The sequence below is a fragment of the Polypterus senegalus genome, chromosome 1 (assembly GCF_016835505.1).
Source record: "Polypterus senegalus isolate Bchr_013 chromosome 1, ASM1683550v1, whole genome shotgun sequence".
Lineage (NCBI taxonomy): Eukaryota > Metazoa > Chordata > Cladistia > Polypteriformes > Polypteridae > Polypterus > Polypterus senegalus.
Genome location: NC_053154.1, coordinates 31,980,172 through 31,994,511, shown reverse-complemented (window position 1 = coordinate 31,994,511; position 14,340 = coordinate 31,980,172). Strand labels below are relative to the sequence as shown.

At 41.2% G+C, this 14,340-nt stretch overlaps 1 gene segment (V, D, J or C); it reads right to left on the bottom strand.

Moving 5' to 3' along the window:
- Window positions 1–10,588: 10,588 nt before the first annotated feature.
- On the bottom strand, window positions 10,589–13,794 carry LOC120523934. The segment is given in 3 exon segments: window positions 10,589–10,966; window positions 13,069–13,438; window positions 13,671–13,794. Coding segments are annotated over 2 exon segments (609 nt in total).
- Window positions 13,795–14,340: the final 546 nt, after the last annotated feature.

Below are 14,340 nucleotides of genomic sequence, written 5' to 3'. Positions count from 1 at the left end.
CAGAGAGAGAAAGAGGTTGGGAGCATGCACTGATACAGCGCATCAAGTATGAAAAAAACAAATATAATGTATGTTATGTGAGGGAAGGCATGCTAGGACCTGCATCCCAGACGGACATGGTGTGGGGTGCTTACCTGGACGGAATGCCCATAACATGGAAAGACAGGGCAGGACAATAATTCCTGCTTATTTTCTGTCCTCGTATGCAAGTTTGCAACAGCTGTGGATATCGGTACCCGTTTGTCCTCCCACAGGGAGTACTGGGAATTGTAGTCCAGTAGCGCAGCCCTGCTGGGGTCTGTAGGTGCCGCAAAGGGGTGCTGCAGGGATTGACACTTCCTACTATTTGAGATGCCCATATGGTCTGGAAGAGCTTTCAACAGGCAAGACCCTGGCACTGGAAGTACTCTCCGGTCCTCCATAAAAGAGACCTCACTGCTTTGTCCAGGCAAGTCAGAGCCGGGAGTGGAGACAGGAAACACTTGACTTGAGCAGAGAGTGAGAGGAAGAAGAAGAGACAACCTTTGAATTGTTTGCACAAGGTATTTTGTAATAACATCCTTTTATTTGAACCTGATACTGTGTTGTGTGCTCATGTTTGGGGTTTGGAGCTTAGTGATGCCCGTAGTCTTCACAGTGTATATATTAAAATATTTTAGTTATGTTAAATTAGCTGTGGGATCTCTTCGGGACAAAAAATAACCAAAAAATGACCTAGCAGTTTTACTACATTTATGAACTTGGAGAGGTGTCAGCTAACTCTTAAGAGTTAGAGGACATGGGCCCAACTTGTGCTTGCTGCCCCACTGACTTTTGTAAGAAGACACTGGCTATACCATATCTTAGCCATATCAGTGGCATATGAGTCCTATTAATCTTTTTCTTGAGGAAATAACTCTAGATATGATTTTAGTGGAAACGTCAAGCCTTGCCCTCTGTTGTTGAGGTGTTTGACTTGCATGTTGTTGATCAGCGGTGTTTGCTTCATTTTCACATTGTGTCTCTTCATCTGTGGCATTTGCTGCACACAAGTCTTTCATAGCGAGTTCCAAAAAAATTTGAAAGTGTATGCATGCGCAGAGAAGACTGCTCCATACACATATGCAGGTCTTTCATTTATATATGTCTAGTATAATGACTGAAATGTATCTCTTACTTCTTACCTGTGTTTCTATACATAATATAGAGAAAAGTTCAGTTAAATGAGTTTTCTAATGGTTGAAAGGTCAAAGGATGAGATATAAAAAGAAAATGTAGTAAATGTAGTTAGTAATGTGTGATACATAGAAGGAACAAGACCGATAATCAGGAAGCTGAGGTATTTCAATTAACGTGTGGTTCTGTTTGATTTTGTGGAAGGTACAATTATTGTTTCTGCTACATTGAATAAAGTAAGACAACACCTGTTGTTAATCTGTGGAGCATCTGTTAGTGCAAAGACACAATATGATTGATCTAAGATGGCAGGTCTTCTGGTTTTGAGGAGTCCAGGTAGGAAGAAAACTAGGCAGACGGATACCAAAAGTGACGTCAATGATGGTAAAACTGTCAGTCTTGTGGTCTGCAGACAAAGTAAGAAAAGAGACATTAGTACACAGTGTCAACCCCTGGAGTGCAAGGTGTTACCATTACTAGAGCTCTTAAGCTGTCCCCTATACCCTCATGCATGACAATATGCATGTATATACTGTATTTGCTTTCCAAATTAATTTAAATTAACTTTTTTTTCTAAAAAGTGCTAAGTTGTAATTTTACAATCTCAGTATTTAAAGGCATCCATCCATCCTCTTCCGCTTATCCGGGGTCGGGTCGCGGGGGTAGCAGCTTAAGCAGAGAGGCCCAGACTTCCCTCTCCCAGGCCACTTCTTCCAGCTCTTCCGAGAGAATCCCAAGGCGTTCCCAGGTCAGCTGGGAGACATAGTCCCTCCAGCGTGTCCTGGGTCTTCCCCGGGGCCTCCTCCCGGTTGGACGTGCCCGGAACACCTCACCATGGAGGCGTCCAGGAGGCATTCTGATCAGATGCCCGAGCCACCTCATCTGACTCCTCTCGATGCGGAGGAGCAGCTGCTCTACTCTGAGCCCCTCGCAGATGATTGAGCTTCTCACCCTATTTTTAAGGGAAAGCCCAGACACCCTGCGGAGGAAACTCATTTCAGCCGCTTGTATTCGTGATCTTGTTCTTTCAGTCACTACCCATAGCTGATGACCAAATATGAGGGTAGGAACGTAGATTGACTGGTAAATTGAGAGCTTTGCCTTACGGCTCAGCTCTTTTTTCACCACGACAGACCGATGCAGAGCCCGCATCACTGCGGACGCCGCACCGATCTGCCTGTCAATCTCACGGCCCATTCTTCCCTCACTCGTGAACAAGACCCCGAGATACTTAAACTCCTCCACTTGGGGCAGGATCTCACCCCCAACCCTGAGAGGGCATTCCTCCCTTTTCCGGCTGAGGACCATGGTCTCAGATTTGGAGGTGCTGATTCTCATCTCAGCCGCTTCACACTCAGCTGCGAACCGCTCCAGAGAGAGCTGAAGATCACGGCCTGATGAAGCCAACAGGACAACATCTGCAAAAAGCAGTGACCCAATCCTGAGTCCACCAAACCGGACCCCTTCAACACCCTGGCTGCGCCTAGAAATTCTGTCCATAAAAGTTATGAACAGAATCGGTGACAAAGGGCAGCCCTGGCGGAGTCCAACTCTTACTGGAAACGGGCTTGACTTACTGCCAGCAATGCGGACCAAGCTCTGACACCGGTTGTACAGGGACCGAACAGCCCTTATCAGGGGGTCTGGTACCCCATACTCCTGGAGCACCCCCCACAGGATTCCCAGAGGGACACGGTCGAACGCCTTTTCCAAGTCCACAAAACACATGTAGACTGGTTGGACAAACTCCCATGCACCCTCCAGGACTCTGCTAAGGGTGTAGAGATGGTCCACTGTTCAGCGACCAGGATGAAAACCACACTGTTCCTCCTGAATCCGAGGTTCGACTATCCGATGGACCCTCCTCTCCAGAACCCCCGAATAGACTTTTCCAGGGAGGCTGAGGAGTGTGATCCCTCTGTAGTTGGAACACACCCTCCAGTCCCCCGATGTCCATGCAATTTTGCAGAGATGTGTCAACCAAGACAGTCCTACAACATCCAGAGCCTTAAGGAACTCCAGGCGTATCTCAGCCACCCCCGCGGCCCTGCCACCAAGGAGTTTTTTGACCACCTCGGTGACTTCAGTCCCAGAGATGGGAGAGCCCACCTCAGAATCCCCAGGCTCTGCTTCCTCATTGGAAGGCATGTTAGTGGGATTGAGGAGGTCTTCGAAGTACTCCCCCCACCGACCCACAACGTCCCGAGTCGAGGTCAGCAGCGCACCATCCCCACCATATATAGTGTTGACACTGCAATGCTTCCCCCTCCTGAGACGCCGGATGATGGACCAGAATCTCCTCGAAGCCGTCCGAAAGTCGAGCTCCATGGCCTCTCCAAACTCCTCCAATGCCGAGTTTTTGCCTCAGCAACAACTGAAGCCGCATTCTGCTTGGCCTGCCGGTACCTATCAGCTGCTTCCAGAGACCCACAGGACAAAAAGGTCTCATAGGACTCCTTCTTCAGCTTGACGGCATCCTTCCACGCCGGTGTCCACCAGCGGGTTCGGGGATTGCCGCCACGACAGGCACCGACCACCTTGCGGCCACAGCTCTGGTCAGCCGCCTCAACAATAGAGGCATGGAACATGGCCCATTCGGACTCAATGTCCCCTACCTCCCTCAGGGCGTGGTTGAAGTTCTGCGGAGGTGGGAGTTGAAGCTACTTCTGACAGGGGACTCTGCCAGCCGTTCCCAGCAGACCCTCACAACACGTTTGGGCCTACCAGGTCTGACCGGCATCTTCCCCCACCATCGAAGCCAACTCACCACCAGGTGGTGATCAGTTGACAGCTCCGTCCCTCTCTTCACCCGAGTGTCCAAGACATATGGCCTCAAGTCCGATGACACAACCACAAAGTCGATCATCGAACTGAGGCCTAGGGTGTCCTGGTGCCAAGTGCACATATGAACACCCTTATGCTTGAACATGGTGTTCGTTACGGACAATCCGTGACGAGCACAGAAGTCCAATAACAAAACACCTCTCGGGTTCAGATCGGGGGGGCCATTCCTCCCAATCACGCCCTTCCAGGTCTCACTGTCATTGCCCACGTGAGCATTGAAGTCTCCCAGCAAAACGAGGGAGATCCCAGAAGGTATGCCCTCTAGCACCCCTCCAGAGACTCCAAAAAGGGTGGATACTCCAAACTGCTGATTGACGCATACGCACAAACAACAGTCAGGACCCTTACCCCCAACCGAAGGCGGAGGCCACCCTCTGTCCACCGGGGTAAACCCCAATGCACAGGCTCCAAGTTGGGGGGCAATAAGTATGCCCACACCTGCTCGGCGCCTCTCACCGGCGGCAACTCCAGAGTGGTAGAGAGTCCAGCCCCTCTCAAAGAGATTGGTTCCAGAGTCCAAGCTGTGCGTTGAGGTGAGTCCGACTATATCTAGCCGGAACCTCTCGACCTCGTGCACTAGCTCAGGCTCCTTCCCCTTCAGAGAGGTGACATTCCATGTCCCAAGAGCCAGTTTCTGTAGCCGAGGATCAGACCGCCAAGGTCCCCGCCTTCAGCCACCACCCAAGTCACACTGCACCCAACCTCCTTGGCCCCTCCCATAGGTGGTGAGCCCATGGGAAGGAGGACCTACCTTACCTCTTCAGGCTGTGCCCGGCCGATCCCCATGGCTGCAGGCCCGGCCACCAGACGCTCTCCTTCGAGCCCCACCTCCAGGCCTGGCTCCAGAGAAGGGCCCGGTGACCCGCGTCCGGGCAAGGGAAAACGTCGTCCAAGATTTTTGTTCTTCATCGGAGGTTTGTTGAACCGCTCATTGTCTCATCCCTCACCTAGGACCAGTTTGCCTTGGGTGGCCCAACCAGGGGCATAAAGCCCTGGACAACATAGCTCTTAGGATCATTGGGACACGCAAACCCCTCCACCACGATAAGGTGACGGTTCAAGGAGGTGCATATTTAAAGGCAGTAAATTATAATCTGTAAATGGTATCCTTATGAAAAGTTGTATACATATTTCTAAAAAATAAAAAAAGGTGTTTTTTCTAAAACGAAACTGTGCTGATCACATCATTGCAGGCTTTTACTGACCTCTTCTGGATTTCTTTATATTTTTATGGTTGGCACCTTAATCAAGCTGTTACTTCAATCTTTGGCATGAATGGCATCAGACACAGCACCAGAATATCACTTTATACAATAGTCATGGACTTCAGCACATACTCACGCTTCCTAAGGAAGAGGACAGCATAAACTGTAAATTTGTTTAATCCAATGCTAAAACAGTTTTCCAGGAAATGTGCCAATTGGATTTTGTGTTTACCTCTATGCTATTGTCAATGGAATAGACTTTCTATTATGATAGTTTTATGTAATTTTATCCAAAAGTATTAAATTTCTATGTTTTTGTAGTTTTAAATACATAACATATGGTCTTCTACATAACATAGTGTTATTATAAACTATAAATTATTTTTAACTTCATTTCATTCATACAACTTAAGGAGAACAGGTCATTCCAACAGCCCACCATTAATGACTTTTGCTCAGACACACTTAGACATATTCATTAAGTTTTTACAGAATACTTTCATCAGAACATTTGGACTACTTTTGACAAGAACAGGCCATTCCGCCCAACAGAGCTCATCAATCCTATCCACTTAAATCTCCTCAAATAACTTCAAGTCTAGTTTTGTAGATTCCTAAAGTCCTATCATTAGGGTAAATAATTTTCCCAATGAACAGATATTAGGATTGACTCTGCAATGAATAAGTCCACATAGTCTGTCCCATTTAGTGACAAATTATGGTGGGCTGCTTACCCCTTTAGATGTTTAAATGTTTTTCTCTACTCACCTTTAAATCTTATTGCTTTTCCTTCAGTTATTGTGTACGCTTATTACTGTTAGCTAGACATAAGGAAAGATTATTAAGTTCATGCATCTCACAGCTTGTAGTTAAGTAATCTTAGGAAACCTGGCACTCCTGGCCTTGAGTGATCCTTGCCTTTTTATTGATCGAGTGTAGAGAGATGCTTGGTTGAGTCCAGTGGGTCAGAAAAAATATCGATAGCTCTGTGTTTCAGTCCATAAAGTGAATCCACAGTTGGTAGGTAGTAGCACATGAGTTTGAAAATTGTTAAGAACCAACTCTAGTTGTGTGTGAATTTTAGAAATGTATTACCCTGTTCAGTATAATAGACAGTAACAGCCACACCACATTTTAAATATACTTAGCCCATTTAATTGGGTTTCAGAGTCACACAGTGATACACTGCCTCTTTGAAATCATGTCCTGTTTTTGAATCCTGTCCAGGGTCAATAGTCATTGTCTGCGTGGAGTTTCTACACATCCCTCGTGACTTTATGGGTGTCTCCCTGGATTACTCCTCTATGCTATAAAGATGATTTAAATGACAGATGTAAACTGACCCATGTATGAATATGAGAATGGAGGTTTATGTAAATGGGTTCTGTGATGGATTGATGTCCTGCCAATGACTGCCTCCTGGGATGTTTCTAATGTTGCTCCAATAGCCCCAGTCCTCTGCAATCCAAACTTCAGTTAAACAGATTTGAGTTGTTATATTATTATAAGGTTATTTGAAAAGAACATCATTAGAAAGGCAGGAAGCATCTCTAGATGAGATGCTAGTCCATTTTAGTCATTACCCATCACAGAAATTTACAAAGCAAGCAAGAGTAAAGTTCAAATTTAGATCATTAAATATGAGGGAGTAAAATAAATAATAAATAAAAAGAAGAGTCTACACACTTACACATATACCCACACCATTCACATCAGACAGCAATCAAACTAACTCAAGAACAATGAATGGTGCACCTGGGAAAAACCCAAGTGGACACAGGAAAACATATAAATTTCCACACACAAATCAGAGCTGATCACCTGGAAGTGTGAAGTGGCAGTGCCAACTGTTGCACCACTGAATCAGTTTTGTTTTTCAGTGTAAATACCAACATGGCTGCATTTTGAATAGAAAATATACCAATACAGTTAAATATAAAATAACCTGGACTCAGAATTTTCGGGTTCTGGCGATGCTGTGGTGATTTCTGATTCCGTAGTCTTCTGGGGTCGTTACCCACAGAAATATTTTATTCAGGTCCTCTTACGCCACTGTGAACGATAGGGGGCGCTCTCGCTCCCTTGAACCCCTGTCCACGACTCCAGACACCAGGTAAAAGTCGTCAAGTTGACTTTATTTTTCTTCCACAGTGTACAAAGCACACTCTCCACCACAATACTCATATAAAGCACAATAATTATCAATAAACCAACCCTCCAGCTTGCTCAGCTCATTGTCTGTGAGTTCCCATAGTCCTTTTATAATCCCTGACCCGGAGGTTATTCCTTTTTAAGAAAAAACAAACAAAACTGGGTTATATTTTAATGTTGTACATTGTATAGCAATAAATGATTTGTTTAGAGAAAATGAAGTGGTTGTGTTGAAAACCACATTATTCTTTATTAGCTAACAATCTCAAAAAATATATATATATATATAATTGTTGGAGATGCCTGGGGTGGCGACCCGGCGGGACACCTAGGAAGAGGGCTTACGTCAACCTCAGACCACGTGCGGGCGACCAGCCTGGTTCCTTTGGGGACCACGGGTACAGAGCTTTGAAGCTCTACCCTGTAGGGGCCCGTGGTCACTGCCAGAGGGCGCCCCCTGCCTTGGGAGCCTTGCACCTCGGCACCTGCCACACCCAGAAATGCCGGGGGGAAGAGAAGCAGGGACACCCGGAGTGCTTCCAGGTACGCAGCCAAAACTTCCGCCACACTGGGAAGTGCTGGTGGAAGACTGCCGGGAAGCACCTGAAGCACATCCGGGTGCATATAAAAGGGGCCGCCTCCCTCAATATGAGGGCTGGAGTCGGGAGAGAAGGAGACAAGGTCTTGGAGGAGAGGAGTGGAGGCGGCCTGAAGAAGGAAAGAGGACTGTGTTGTGGCCAGGACTTTGGGGACTTTTGGGGGTTGTTGTGCACTTGTATATAATGGACTTGTAAATAAACATGTGCTTGGGTGACATTAACGTGTCCCCTGCCTGTGTCCAAGCCGGCTTCCACAATATATAGATATTATTACATTAATATTAAAAATATTACATTTTATATTTTGTTTGCTGTTAATAATAGGAACAGATCATAAGAATATAAATGAATAATAAATATGAATACAGAGTACAAAATAGTAATTTCAAATAATATACTTTGAGGAAATGATGGCTCATGAGACAAAATAAATGTTGGGGTGGCAACCTGGTCATTCACGTTTACTTTAAATGTCCAATCATCATCATCAAGCCCTTCCGTGAGAACCCTAAATCCAAAGAGGACTGTTTCATTTATGTTAGGCAGAATGCCCAGAGGGGACTGGGCGGTCTCATGATCTGGAATCCCTACAGATTTTATTTTTCTCCAGCCGTCTGGAGTTTTTTTGTTTTTCTGTCCCCCCTGGCCATTGAACCTTACTCTTATTCGATGTTAATTAATGTTGATTTATTTTGTTTTATAATTGTGTCTTTCATTTTTCTATTCTTTAATATGTAAAGCACTTTGAGCTACTGTTTGTATGAAAATGTGCTATATAAATAAATGTTGTTGTTGTTGTTGCAGAGACCAGAAGAGGCGGAGTCAAATGATCTCACTATGTGACAACACAATTAGCAACAGTGCCCCATTTTTGCTTGTGGAGGAATGACATACCAGGGAGAACCCCAAGGATGACCATCTGACAAGTATGCGTGACAAATTGTATATTATAAAATACTTGTTTAAGAGTTGTATTTAAATTAAATACAAAATGTTAGCTGCAAAGCTTCTGCTTTTTTAAATAAAATTCAGTAGTTGTGTAAAACATTAAATATAGAAATAAAAAGTACTTTGATACAATATCCTAAGAAAAGTAATATTACAAGTGATATTTTGGCAGGGCATTTTATAAATTATATTTCCAGGTGACACTGAGTCCTTAGTCTTCAGAAAATGACAAATCCCAGGCATTGGAAATACAGATCAGCTTTAGAAATAGACGTTTTATAGGTCATCGGTTGGCTTGTTTCCTAAAATTACTGCTTGCCAAATACCAGCATTGCAGAGTCATCTTTTCGTTGAGATTGACGCTGGTATTTGACAAGTACTGTTTAAGGAAGCAGCCAACTGAGGATCTGAAAAGGCATCTGTTTCTCAGACTGCACACTCTGATGTACTTATCCTCTTCTTCAATTATGCAGCTGGGCTTCTTTTTCTATCCTGGATTCATCCAGTTTTCCCAACACTCTAATATGAAATCTTCAGTTTCTTGGCAACCTGTCCCAAGGAATAACCTTCATTTCACAAATAGGCTGACATGTTTCTTGAGAGAGACGTTTTTGTTATGGTTATTTTTTAACAAGGAATTGAATTTAAGGAATGCCAGTACTTTTTAACCCAAAGAAAGACAATCTACTTGCTTTGTTGAACAGAATAACTAGTTTTGGCAAGCACAATTACAAAGTTTTGTCTAATCAGCATTTAAACACGAGGAGTTTAAGCTATGAGATTTTAACTTTATACAGGTAATGGTTTGTGTTTTGGCTTTTCAGTGATTTGTAAATAATTTTAATCTGTAATAGTCATTTGCAACATTTGTCTATGTTTTAAAATAATGTAATAGCACCTTGATAAAAGAAGTATAGGTTTCTATCAAAAACATGAAATAATTCTGGTTGATTTCAAACTTTTGAAAACGAGTGTATGTCTTGGTTATGTCACAGATCTTAAAATTTTATTCTTTGAATTTCATTTTTTCCATTACGTTTTAGTATTGTATGTTTATGATGATATAAATTTTTGCCGTTTAGAAATTAGTTGCTATGATGCAATGAACCACAGGGGCCTTTCATGAGATAGTTTCTCAGATCATTTTTTTCATGTGGTGTTCTTTATTTAATATCTGTTTTGTCCCTTAATAGGAGCCTGTGTTGCCCTTCTGATCAAGCACTGATCTCAGCCTTTAGTACAAAAATCCCAATTACCCAACCACACTCTCTCTCTCTGTCTCTTTCTTAGCCTTACTAACTAAAGAAAAACCAATAGGATCTTTAGGAATTTTTGATATTAAAGCTTTTTTTTTGGTAATAGGAGCAATTAAAGAGCTCAATTTATTCATTGTAATCATTTCCGTCATATTAACTACTAACACTTCTATGCAGAGTCTGCTGCAGCCACCTGCTTACCCCTTATCTGGAGGTAGTGTCAGGCTGCATGGATTGGATCAATGATGATTTTTACTTCAACTGTACCCTCGGTAGTCCATACACCCCTTTCACTGCTTAAACAGAGATCAAGAAATCAATCTTTAAATTTACAAAAACCCAGATTTCAGGTTTTTATTGATATTACATTTAATAAGAAAAAAATACAGCGCATTGCTGCATCTTTTATGTTAGTAAAAAAAACAACACATTTTTTACTTTTGGTGTTTGTGAAGCTGAACCAAAGCCCTTTAGAAGGAATTGCAGTCTTGAAGTGCCACAGAACCAATGACTGGAATCTTACTGGATTCATGAGTGACAATACAGAAGTATCTCACATTAGTCTTCCACTTAGCAATGGGCAGCTTCAGGTAACTAATGGCCAAGAAGGAATTTCCACTGCTGTCCAAAGTCACCTGGCTGGACTGAACGTTGTCTGTCACTCGCTGACCATCCACAGTCCACTGGATGTCTATGTAACCCGGGAAGAAGCCGCTCACCAGGCAGCTGATGGTCACATAACCTGAACCACTGAGCTGCTCTTCTGGGGTGCGAAACACTTGAACAGATGGGGGAGACAAGTCACTTTCTGTGGGGAAAGACATTATATCAATATCCTTTATGGAGCCACTTAGGTAATACCACAGACACGTTACACAGTATGCAACATTTGGGATTATTATATGTGATTAGTTGATTAACTTCAAAAACCACACATAAAAGTTTAATAATTTGACTAAATCAAAAATTGTAACTAAAATATATGTAACCGATTATTACATTAACATATGAATATACTTCAAAACAGTTTTGTGTGCTAAATTTTGAAATAGCAAGTAAGTTAAAACTGGAAAACAGCAACAATTAGTTATCTGTTTAAAATCTGCTATTTTGAGAAATATAAAATATAGATAATGTTAAGACAACCCACTGTGATTTTAATGAAAATTACCATTTAAATAATTTCTTTCATCCTTCAAATAATTTTAATTGTGTATTGCTGAGAAATGCTTTATTCATTTATACAATGTATTATTGTTATGTTGCACAGAATTACAATGCTACTGTTATATTCTTCGTAATGTTTTTTATAATCTATCTATCTAGCCTTACTTTATATAGCACCTTACAGAAAACACAACATTGCAAGTTCCTTTGTAGGAGAAACAAAACTACAATCCAGTATAACAAGAAAGAGCCTAAGAATAAATAGATAAATTATTATTATACATTATTGTAGAACTTTTAATGTATGTGGCGTGAGTCTTAATACCTGTGATTATATGTTGTTATTTATGGATGTGACAAAAAGTTGATTTTTTTTTTTTATAAATCTATCTTTTAACCCAGTTTTTCCAGTATAAGGTAGCAGAAGACCAGTCAGTGCCATTCAGAGCAGCCTGTGGAAGGGGCTGTCAGTCCCTTCAAGTGTATTATGTCTTTGTTTTTGTAGTTTTGCAAGTTTCTAAAGGTGGACAATTTTGGCCACAATAGTTTTCTTTGTTTTAACAAAATTGATTCCTGCCTTATTTTGAAATTATAATTATGGTTTCCTTTTAATCTGCAAAACACATACAATCAAAATATGAAAGAAATAGAGTTGTTTACTGTTTTATAGTTGGATAAAGTTAATCCAACCATATCAGTAAAAATACGGAACCGGTAAGAAATTTACATTGATCATTACAGATATTTTTAAAAAGTGATTTTTACTTTAGCGGCACGGTGGCGCAGTGGTAGCGCTGCTGCCTCGCAGTTAGGAGACCCGGGTTCGCTTCCCGGGTCCTCCCTGCGTGGAGTTTGCATGTTCTCCCCGTGTCTGCGTGGGTTTCCTCTGGGCACTCCAGTTTCCTCCCACAATCCAAAGACATGCAGGTTAGGTGGTTTGGCGATTCTAAATTGGCCCTAGTGTGTGCTTGGTGTGTTTGTGTGTGTCCTGCGGTGGGTTGGCACCCTGCCCAGGATTGGTTCCTGCCTTGTGCCCTGTGTTGGCTGGGACTGGCTCCAGCAGACCCCCGTGACCCTGTATTCGGATTCAGCGGGTTAGAAAATGGATGGATGGATGGATTTTTACTTTATCTTCATTAGGACATCTTCTCTTAGTTCATTTATTCATTTTTACTTTAGATTTACATCTGTTTTATGTTGCATTGCCTTTTTAAAAAATATTTGAAGGAAATAATAACTAATAAATAGCACAATCTCCAGTGTTAAATGTTTATTTAACTGCAAATGAGTGGATTTATTAAAAAAAAACAGAAGGAGTAGGTGAAGTTTTAAACTCAATATAATCTTTTAAAAAAATACAACCATGCAATTAAAAAAAACATTATTACCTCAAAAAAAGTTTGAATTGTTTTTGTAGCTATGTATTTTTTATAACAAAACACACCGTTTATATAATAAATCATTTTTTCTGCATTTTGTGACTGTTTAGTATGACAGTAAAACACAAGTCTTTTTCTGCTGCATTACCCTCAGCAGTGAACTTTATGTAAACTTGGTTACATAAAATCAATAAAATGCTCATTTAAACGTCATCAAATTAATCTGCTGTGTCTACTGAGACTGTGAACTGTTAAGAAGGTCTGAATATGTCTGTTTTCAGTAATAACCATCCCATAAAAAATGTATAAACACGTCTAGTACAGCAATTAAGAGATTAACTTGAACTGCATCAAATGTACTCACTCAGAACTTGTACGCGAGTTCCTTCTCCCCATGCTTGAGACCCATCACCATAGTAAACAAAACAGTAGTATTTGGAGTCGTCATTTGCCTCGACATTATTAATTGTGAGAAGGTAATAACTCCTGACTGTATCTCTTGAAGGTACAAATCGATCTGTTATCGCAGGAGCTCTGTAGATTTTGTTGTCAGGCATGTAAAATAGAACACCTTCAGGTGCCTTTCCAGGTGACTGGCGAATCCAGAACACAGCCACACATTGAAACATTTTCATTTTTCACAGCACATTCCAGGGTGACAGACTGTCCAGGAGTCACAGGAATAACTGATGGAGACTGAGAGAAAATAGCAGGAAAAGCAATCACAGAAACCCCTTAAAGAAAGAAAGAAAGAAAGAAAGAAAAATTGTTTAAGATATTTTTAAAAATAAGGTCATAAATCAATTACTTTTTTAATTTATACATTAATTCAATTCAATTAAAATCAGGCCTGGTTAATAAATGTATTTACACATTAAAATAGTTTCTAAAATGAACTCTTAAACTGGACTTTCATTGCATCTTTTGTTTGCTTTCATCATATCTGCTCAGTCTTCTCTTACTCACCCAGTAATAAAATGGTACACAGGATCTGTACGAGGTTCATCTTGAGAAGTTGATCTTCTTTACCAAACAATTCTTCAGCAAACTGTAAAATATCTATCTGGTCTGCTATTTTATATAAAGTAGTTTTGTTATGGTGCAATTTGCAAAATGTTGAAATAGTGCACCGATTTATATAATGCAATATTGTTACGGTGTATAAATTCATTTCTTTAAAGTTGCATCTCATTGGTTGTTACATATCTCGCTTTTCTGAATTAACCAATCCGCATTCAATAAAACAAATGTTTGTCTTCCAAACAGCACTGCACCTGCACCTCACAGTCCACTTGTCACAGAATTAAGCCAAAGTGTGACTTCATAACAGAAAAAGTTTTAATTAACTCTTTAATGTCTGATATCAATTACATTAAAGTAGAATAAAGTAGAAATTGATTTTTCCAGACCTTAAAGTTCATACACCATATAAACAGGAACGACAACTTCCCTTTTTAAATTATTCTAGCACATTTTTGCTGTACTTAATTCTCAACATTATTAATTTGCTCTTTTTACACTGAAAGTAAGAATCAATACATACATATTGCATACTTTTTAACTATTTTATGTATAATTTATAGTTTTATGTTTCATATTTATGTGAGTGATAATGTTCACAATTCGCTTTTCTAAT